Raw genomic sequence first — 9390 nt, forward strand, 5'->3', positions numbered from 1 at the left:
AAGATTTTTAACATTTATTAAATTCACTCTATAAAAAAATTGACATACATACAAGTCATTTAATAGAAGAGATAAGGAATGAAAGAGATCCCACCACAAAAATCTCTACAATACAAACTTAAATTGGCTTAATCTTGAAGTGTAATCCAATGAGACTGAAGACGAGACACTTGAGGTCCTGGACAAGGTAGTAGAACACTCTTAGACCTTCTGGATCCCTGAAGTACAAGGAAAACAAGAGATTAAGATGCCTAAAGTCACTCTGATATACTGTATGAAACACATCATTTTCTGTATCAGAAAATCAGTAAGAGCATGTCTTAGACATGGGTTCTCAAACATCTTTGGAAGTACTGCAAGACTTAGTGGTCTGGTTTTTAGTGGCTGGGAATAAACCAACACGAGGTAGTTTTAGCAGGGTATTCTATGCCTAAGGTTTCAGAACAGCCCTCGGGATTGGACATAATAAATAAGACTGTAAATAATGAAATACCATGCTTGAGACAAAACTCAAAATTGCAAATGCTTACTTAGGTTTAGTTTAGATCAACAGATGAAGCCTATTTTCAAGGATCCACAGAGTAGTGCTGTTTCTTCTACAGTGGCATTTTGTCAAGACAGCTGGGGCAGAGTTGTACTGCTTCTGCTTTATTTGTCTCTCAGATGCCTCTCTTAACTGTATTCTTTTGGTGCTATCACTATTGCTTTTTTGACACACACCCCCGCCCCAGACTCAAGGTCCAGAACCTCATCTCATTAAAGAGTCTTTGTATGGTGTTCCTGTGGAACAAGCACAGGATCAGACTCTTAATCATGTGTTACACATATTTCAACATTCAGTTACACATTCCAATTACTTCCAGTAGTTTTAAGGCTGCAAATGTATGCTTGAAATATACAACTCTATGCTACTAGAATACTGATGAGAGCCAGTGTGGTGTAGTGATTAGAATATCAGACTAGGACTGACCCAGGATCAAACCCACACTCTGTCATAAAGATACACATTGGGTGTCTTGGGCCAGTCACAATCCTTTAGTTGTGAATATAAAGGGGTGGGGGAGGGGGAGAGAATCACATACTATCCGGAGTTTGGAAGAATGGTGGGATATTAATGCTGTAAAATAGATATATTCATGGTAGACATCATTTTTTCTGAACTTTGAAAGTTCCCATACTTCCTGTGAGCATAGCTTTTATTTCGGTCTTTGACAAGCATAACAACAAAATAGACAAAAACGGTTCAAACAATCTACTCCTACAAAATAATAAAAAGCCTCTATAAAATTACTTAGTATAGTAAGTAGAAGAAGATAGAAGTTAAAACTATGAACATAAAACTATATATAAAAGTTAGTCAACACTAATAAGAGAATGACACTGAGTATAAAGGTAGCAAGACAGCAAAATTATGTAATTAATACAGAGCAGTGTTAAATCTTATACCATATTGTATTCTATACTATGTATAGCAGCAACATATCCAGCGAGTGGAGGCAACATACATATAGGCTTTAGAATATTTAGTTCTTAATGAACTCTAAATGAACTTTGCTAGCTATAAGGCAGAACTTAGCCACATTATAGGATCTAGAGTCATGATCTGCCAAGAGGAAATTTAGGTAAAAGGAATCAGTACAGCCTGGATATGAGGTAGTATCTGAAGAGATGAGCTTATGCCATATATCACGGGAATAGTGACAGTACAAGAGTACATGAGCTGTCATTTCAATCTCACCAGAGCCATGGGGCAAATACTCTCTGCATATAGAATTCTTTGATATCTCCCTTCCAACACAGCTGTACACAAGGCATTACATCAGGCCAATGTCAGGGCTCTGCAATACTCTGGGACTGTTAGCTGGTTTAAATAGTTGGCGGGGGTATAGCTCAGAATTTGATTGCCCCAAAAGACACCAACCAGAATGGAGCCCTGATCAATTTCCCGCTCCATATCATAAATCTTTCCCCTTATTTTGAGTATGGCATTTTCATAACCCAGGGTTAGTAGTGCAGTAGGAGAAAAACCATAATAATATAGACTTTCCTCCACCCCTTAAACAATTCTGTGATGGCTAGTTGACAATAAAACAAGATTCTGTAGCACACAATGACACTCTGTCAATACTGAACAGAACTCAAGTTCTGTCTTCCATAATGGTTCATTGTACATCTTGTTACAGTCTTGATGCCAGTGGATTAAAGGGACATGTGTTCAGTCTGCAGTCTTAGAAACAGACCAAACTAAAACACACCACCACTAGCGTGGGGAATACAGACAAAAATGTGTTCTTCAAAGACCACTTACTTGGACTGATTTACATCAATAAGAGAACCAATTTTTGATGTGGTAAAAGAGATGTGTTCATCACCAATTACAATTTCAAGCTCCTAAAAAGCAAAGTAAAATTTTAAAATACCATTTCAGGCTCAATAAGACAATCATTTTATAACTATTATAAACCCAGTTCTCCCTCCCTCCCAGCATTGTCCATCAGAGTTTACTCAAGTCAAGAACGATGTCCTGGTCACCAGGCTTAAATCTCAGAATGTTTAGAAAAACTGTCATACACAAACAATTTACAAATTAAAGTGCTGTACACATAAATATATAGCGAGTCAACAGTCAATATTTGTATTGGTAATAGAAAATTTGCTAACCTGCCGACCAACTCGGTCAGGTGGAGGCCATAATGCATCATCTTCTTTTGTAATTTCACTGTCATCAATGATCCTCTTTAGTTCTTCCATCACGCTCTTGTGTACATAGGCCTAGAAACAATGTGTAAATTTTGACATCAGTTTTTTAGTAAGAAAATCTATACTACAAAGTCTACAGAGTCCATTCAGGTGTATCATTTGCCTACTTGCCAATATATATGCTTCACTATCTACTGGAATAATTGAGGAGAAAAGGGAGTGCGTACCAGGCACACATTTGCATTTGAAAAATAACATAGCACAGACTGTGCAGAGATAACTTTGGGGAACAGAGATAGATGTTGCTATATGTCGTTCACAAAGTTTTTCTACCAGATACAGTTCCTCTCTGATCACATACTCCTTAATATATGTAGAATTATATTCTAAAATATTATTAGGTAAACTATTAAGGGTACTTGGATCACATTCAGAACACTGCGCAAAAAGGAAGGGGCAAACCACCAGTTCCCCCTCCCTTCTACTGCTTCTGATGCCCCCCCCCCAAAAAACGTCCCCAAACCCATCAATTTCCCCCCTTCTGCAAAAACAAAGTTACTTTGTATGCAAAACAATATAAGTGTAGGGGCCCAAATTTTAGTAATGCAACTAACAAGGATCTATAGCATTTATATGAAGAAAAATCAGAAATTTAGAAAACGAAAATCTAGCTTCACAGCATTCCCAGTTATACAAACTCAGAAATCCATGGGTAGCTTGCAGAATCACAAAAATAAGGGGAAATGACAGGAGATGCCACAATCTCACCACTTGCTTTATTTGATTTTGCATGCAAACATTCATGCATCTGTGGATTATTGAAAACAGTGAATTTACCTCTTTTCGGATCATGACATCATTTTTATAATTGCTGTTGTTTGCATATCTTAGTTTACCTGTAGAAACAGAAGATTAAGTTTTTAAAATCACACAAAGCAGCAAGATAGTGGCCGACATGTTCCACAAAGTTACAAGGGTGGATGGAGCAAGAGCTTCCTTTACCATTTACTTTAACTGAAATCATTAAGCTCTTTATTTTGATTCTAAAGTCACACAAGGACCATGGGTAGGTGGCGGGAAAGACAAGTTGATTCCTACAGCCTGTGGGGAACTCAAATTTGTCCTTATGCCCAACATAACAGTGCAGAGAAATAACTTGCTATGGGCCTGACTGTACCTGACCTAGGAGGAAGCTGTTATCCACTTCCTTCTCCTTCAAGACTCCTGTCTCCCGACTTGATTATGAGAAGGACAGAGATCAGTGTTCCCTCTATCAGGGATTCCCAGATGTTGTTCACTACAACTCCCAGAATCCCCAGCCAAAGGCCACTAAAGCTGGGGATGTTGGGAGCTGAAGTCAACAACATCTGGGAATCCCTAACAGAGATTCTTCCTCTCAGCCTCCCTCTCTCTTTTACATGTGGATTCCCAGTTATGCCTAATTCCTGGCTCCTTTATATTTGCTCACTCATGAAGTGATAGCACTCGGGAATAATTTCAGGCATCTGAAGGAAGAGCCAACACAGGGCCAGTCAATAAAGATTAACTGGCCACCTGCCACCTTTACAGCAAAGTTGCTGCCTCCCTATCTTTGTCTAATCCCCTCAGCATAGGCTCAAGCTCTTTTCCCCCTTTGGTAAGAGAGAATCTCCCTCTACTCCATCTCCTTTCCTCAAGCTTTTCTGCAGCTCCCCGCACGCCGGCGGACCCCTTTTCCTTTCAGCAGCTTTCTTCCGGACCAAGAGGACAGACCACCCCCTACTCCCGTCCCAGATGCCGCTTCCAGCCGCCCCCGGCGAGCTGCGCACTCCCTCAGCCTCACCGTCAGGGCGGAACTCGAACTCGAGAAACTCGTGGCCGAACTTGCCCTTGTGCCCAACGTAATAGCGCAAATAGAAATCACTCGCCATGGCCCCGACTGCACCTTGACGCGCCGAGAAACCACCATGCATTGCGCTGGGCGGCTCGTACTGGGCGCTGGAAATGTACGTCACCGAGAAGCAAGGCTGCGCAAGCGCATGTAGAAAAAGGGCTGTTTCAGCTCTATGGCTTTTGACATTTCCGGTCTAATATAATGAACAGGCTTTGAACTCTACCAATGCAGAGTACGCCGGAAGTCCCCCATAGAGCTGCCAAGGCTACAGAGGTGTGCTCATCAAGAACCATAACCAATGGCAGCGTTCATTTTTTACCGGAAGTTCTTGGTCTTAGTTTACTTTGTTTTCATCTCTATGGTTGGGAGGAAGACGGGAAGGGGGCGTTTCTACAGCCCCAAAGGAGGCTTCAAGTTTAAAAAGCAGAGAGTCGTACACAAAGATAGGAAAACATGTCTAGGGTGGTCAACGTGAGGCTCTCTAGTGCAGTCTCATTTGTTTGGGGGGCTAATGGGAACTGTAGTACTCCAAGAACAGCAGGAGAGCTTTAGGCTGGCCACGCCTGAGTCTATGGCAACCCTCTTTAGGTTTTGGGTGATGACGGGAGTGCTTCATTCATTGGCATTGCTCAGTGAACTGTCGCATCTGGTGGTGAGAGGAAAAGTGGCGAGTCGCATCTGGTGGTGAGGGGATAAGGCTTCGACGTTTGCTTTCCATTGGTTATGGCTACCTTGAACAACTTGAAGCTGCAACGCTTAAAAAATCGACTCTCCGATGTCTGGTGTGAAAGGAGAATCCAAAGATTCACCTGAGACTTTTAAATCGGCCCTTCTGTCACGTGGGAGCAACCATGGAACTTCTCTGCTGGATCAGGCCAAAAGAAGCCTACAAACAGGACATTAAAGCAATAGCTTCCCCCACACTGTTGCCCACCAGGATAATGTTATTTAGAGGTATACTACCTTTGAAAATGGAGGCTTGACTTAGCCACCACCATGATGAATAACTGCTGTTAGAGCCCCCACCCCCGCCATGAATCTGGGTAACAACCCCCCCCCCCCCGCGCACATGCGGTCTAAGCTAGTGGCTGTCACCATGCCTTGTGCCTGCGATTTCCATAAGAATTGTAAGTTCTGGGAGGAAGTACTTTCTTTGGTCTGCACTCCTGCTTATTAACTAGTCTGGCATTCTGTCTCCAGCAATAGCCCCTAAGGATGTGTCTCTGGGTATTCACAAGCAGGCCATGAAAGAGATGGTGTTCCTGTTATTTTGTCCACAGTATTTCCTCTGGGTTTTTGTTTGTTTGTTTTGTCCTCAGTATTGCTTTGCATACAGATGCTCAGAAAATATTTGAGGAGGTTGCCATCAGTTCAGAATATGTGGGAATTGACCCAGTACTTGAGTGGAACACATTTTGCTTGTGTGCTTAGTGAGTTCACAATACAGTCTGCATCAATTTGGCATATGGGCATGACTACTAACACTGAAGTTGAGTCTCTGAATCACAATACAAAATGGGAAATCTGGGAAATTACAGGCCAGTTAGCTTAACGGACATTCCAGGCAAATTGATGGAAAGCATCCTCAAGGATAAAATTGTAAAGCATATAGAAGAACAGGCCCTGCTGGGAGAGAACCAGCATGGCTTCTGCAAAGATAAATCTTGCCTCACAAACCTTTTGGAGTTCTTTGAGAGTGTCAACAAGTGTGTGGATAAAGGCGATCCAGCTGATATAGTCTACCTGGACTTCCAAAAAGCTTTCAACAAAGTTCCTCATCAAAGACTCCTGAGAAAACCTAGCAGTCATGGGATAAGGGGACAAGTCCATGTGTGGATTGCTAACTGGTTGAAGGACAGGAAACAGAGTGTAGGTATAAATGGAGAGTTTTCACAATGGAGCGAACATAAGCACAGCCCTGCTGGATCAGGCCCAAGGCCCATCTAGTCCAGCATCCTGTTTCACACAGTGGCCCACCAGAAGTAAGAACTGGGGTCCCTCAGGGATCTGTACTGGGACTGGTGCTTTTTAATTTAGTCATAAATGATCTAGAAGCAGGGGTAAGCAGCGAGGTGGCCAGATTTGCAGATACCAAACTCTTTCAGGTAGTGAAATCCAAAACGGATTGTCAGGAGCTCTAAAAGGGTCTCTCCAAACTGGGTGAGTGGGCAACAAAATGGCAAATGCAATTCAGTGTTGGCAAGTGTAAGGTGATGCACATTAGGACAAAAAACCCCAACAGATTTGTGTTCAAATTTTTATCTCATGTTGAATAAACTGGATGAGAGTTTTTGCCCCACCCTCCTGTACCTTTTAACAGATTCATGACAATCTATCACTTCTTCCATTACTGCATTTTTATTGTGTGCATGTGGTGGGGAGGGGAGATAGCCACACAACTCACACATGTAGCCTTAGACAACAGATCTAGGCTGAGCCACAAGGCACTTGCCTAACTGGTAGCTTTTCTCATCAACCTAAGTGTTCCTGCAGTTCGATTCTACTGTGTCATGCAAATTCCTCATCTTCATGTACCCTTTGTGTAGAGGTGGCTAGTCTGAGAGGTGCAGCAGGTATACTAGCATTCCTGTGCAGAGTCTGATAAACACACATGTGCAATTTCACAATCTTATTTCCATCACTTCTACTGTGATGCCAAAATTTTGGAAATGTATATAATTTTTCTTAAGCTGGTCTATATTAGGTCAATTGTAGCCAGATTGTTTTCCCCAGTGAGTTGAAGGCAATTTGAGAGTATCCAATGTATTTAATAAAGCACATTTCTATTCCTTCTTCTACCACATTTCCAGGGTAGTTTACAAAGACATTATTAAATAAGTGTATGTCCAATTATGTTTTTTCGTCTTATGTAAAACTCATAATCTCTGGTCAAGCAGGTTTTTATATTGGTTCAAAAACCTGCCACACCTGTTTTAGACAAAATAAGTATGGGAGCAGCAAATCCTGTCAGATAGATTTCAGCTCTCAAAAATTCAGGCTCCCTGTTAGCTTCTGGGCTTAACTTAAAGTGCTGGTTAGTAACAGCTATATCATTCATTTAATAACCAGTGGTTATTATTGTCAATATGCAGCAGCAGCAGCAGCAAAAGTTAGAATTTTGTTGAACTGGTATGTTGTCACTGTGATCACATAGCTATGTTTGCTTTGAGGGTTATCTTTTATTGTAGCATATTTAAAACCAACCTGTTGTCTTATCCCATGACTTCTCACATCACATCGTTTCTGAAGAGCACAGTTAATCCTTCGTTGTCTATGCTCACTTTCATTGATGAGAAGCCAATAGCTAGTTCAGCTTTTGGCAGCAAGCTTGCTATGTACCTTTTCAAAGCTTGTGACCTCCTACTAATGAAGACAGTCCTGGAAACTATTACTTTTGTTCTTTGGGACAAATATAGTGCCAACTTCCACACTGAACCTAGAAGTAACTAGCCATGCTTGCTATGTCATTTTTGGGGTGCTTCAGTGTGCCTCTAAGCCTTTCAGCCATTCCCTGTCCTTAGCCTGTTTGGAAGAAAAACACTGGCTGCATTCCAGACAAAAGGTCATTCTGGCAAGGCATTTTCCAAGAAAGTGCCCTTCAGGTTCATTTGCAAAGAACTGCAACAAGCCAGAGGAAATGCCCCTCTCTAATTGCATTAGAGCACAGGCAGAAAGAGATGCAGAACAGGCCCAATTCAGGTTGAAAAGAGACAAAAGGAATGTAAGCCTTCTTCCTCCTATACACTTTGATAAGCTCAAGGTTAAGATAAACTCCCTACCTTGTTTCCTCCCTCCTCTTATCAAAATTAAGCAAGTATATGCCAGAATGCATGATGTGCCTTCTCCAAAAACCTATTCAGGTGATTGCCCAGGGGAATCACTCTTTTGGGAAACTTTCTTTGTATAAAGGAGCATACAGGGGTGCAGACAAACTCTCCAGACAATCTTTTTAAATTTGGATGAGCTGGTGCTTAAAAAAAAATTAAAAAATTCGGGCCACAAATGGCTGACACAGATATATGTGGGAAGCAGGCTAATACAATTGTGTGTAGGCTATTCATTTTTGTTGTACTTTTTTGTAATGATAAATTAGAAATATTTTTATATTTCTTCAGCACTGAGATATATTGCCTTTGACAGCTGTTAAATAAGATAACACATTGCAAGTTTCCAATAAAAAATTTAATCTCTATAGAAACAGTGCACTGTCTTACAAATGTATTCATTTGGTTTTCAGTACCCCCTACTGATGTAAGTACAGCAATGTTATAAATAGTAGAGCCCTCCCCCATCCCAAGTCCCTAGACCTTTTGTCCAGAATAAAAACAGAAAAACAAAAGGCACCAAGCAAGAACGCATCCTAATGGAATTTCATTATGACAAGACAAAGGTCAGAAATGGTTAAGATGTTAAAACAATGGACTAATGCTCCCAATTACATACTGAAAATAATTGCTTTTAAAAGGAAAATTTGGTTACTGACTTGATTTAGTTACAAATCTGTCAAATTGGATAGCAGGAAAACATCACATCATAGTAATTTACAATGGATTGGAAAAACAGTTTCTTTATACACAGGATTTGTACAAGCTTTTTACGTTTTTCTTTTTAAAAAAGTATCAAAACTGTAGAGCCTTCAAATCTATTTACAGATTGAGGTTAGTTACAGTTATTACATACAAAGATTTTATCTCATTTTTACTCTTTTCTTCATGCACACAGTGCATGGCCCTGTAGTAACTGTGCAGAGCAGCTTAAATAATGACTGAATCATCTTTCTTTTGTTCTCCCCTCCAGCTTTCTGAAAATGTTTGTAT

At 40.8% G+C, this 9390-nt stretch overlaps 1 protein-coding gene across 2 annotated transcripts; it reads right to left on the reverse strand.

Annotated features, from left to right (window-relative positions):
• On the reverse strand, positions 1-4720 carry MAGOH (mago homolog, exon junction complex subunit). Of its 2 annotated transcripts, XR_008306992.1 has the most exons (6): positions 4523-4720; positions 3538-3596; positions 2662-2772; positions 2309-2391; positions 531-780; positions 1-218 (listed from the first exon to the last, which is right to left on the reverse strand). XR_008306992.1 is itself a non-coding variant. In XM_053249423.1 (5 exons), exons 1-5 carry the CDS (start codon positions 4650-4652, stop codon positions 119-121), a joined length of 483 nt encoding a protein of 160 aa, XP_053105398.1. In that variant the 5' UTR covers positions 4653-4702; the 3' UTR covers positions 1-118. The 2 variants fall into 2 exon arrangements, 1 of the variants encoding a protein (XP_053105398.1); XM_053249423.1 differs by lacking the exon at positions 531-780 and having other exon boundaries at positions 4523-4702.
• Between the last annotated feature and the right edge of the window lie 4670 nt (positions 4721-9390).

Source organism: Hemicordylus capensis, chromosome 4 (assembly GCF_027244095.1).
Source record: "Hemicordylus capensis ecotype Gifberg chromosome 4, rHemCap1.1.pri, whole genome shotgun sequence".
Taxonomy (NCBI): domain Eukaryota; kingdom Metazoa; phylum Chordata; class Lepidosauria; order Squamata; family Cordylidae; genus Hemicordylus; species Hemicordylus capensis.

Coding starts and splice junctions, on each gene's coding strand:
- MAGOH (XM_053249423.1), bottom strand. CDS start 4,652: ATGCATGGTGGTTTCTCGGCGCGTCAAGGTGCAGTCGGGGCCATGGCG. Junction 3,597..4,522: donor GTTCGAGTTCCGCCCTGACG/GTGAGGCTGAGG, acceptor CTGTTTCTACAG/GTAAACTAAGATATGCAAAC. Junction 219..2,308: donor ATTGATGTAAATCAGTCCAA/GTAAGTGGTCTT, acceptor CTTGTACTTCAG/GGATCCAGAAGGTCTAAGAG.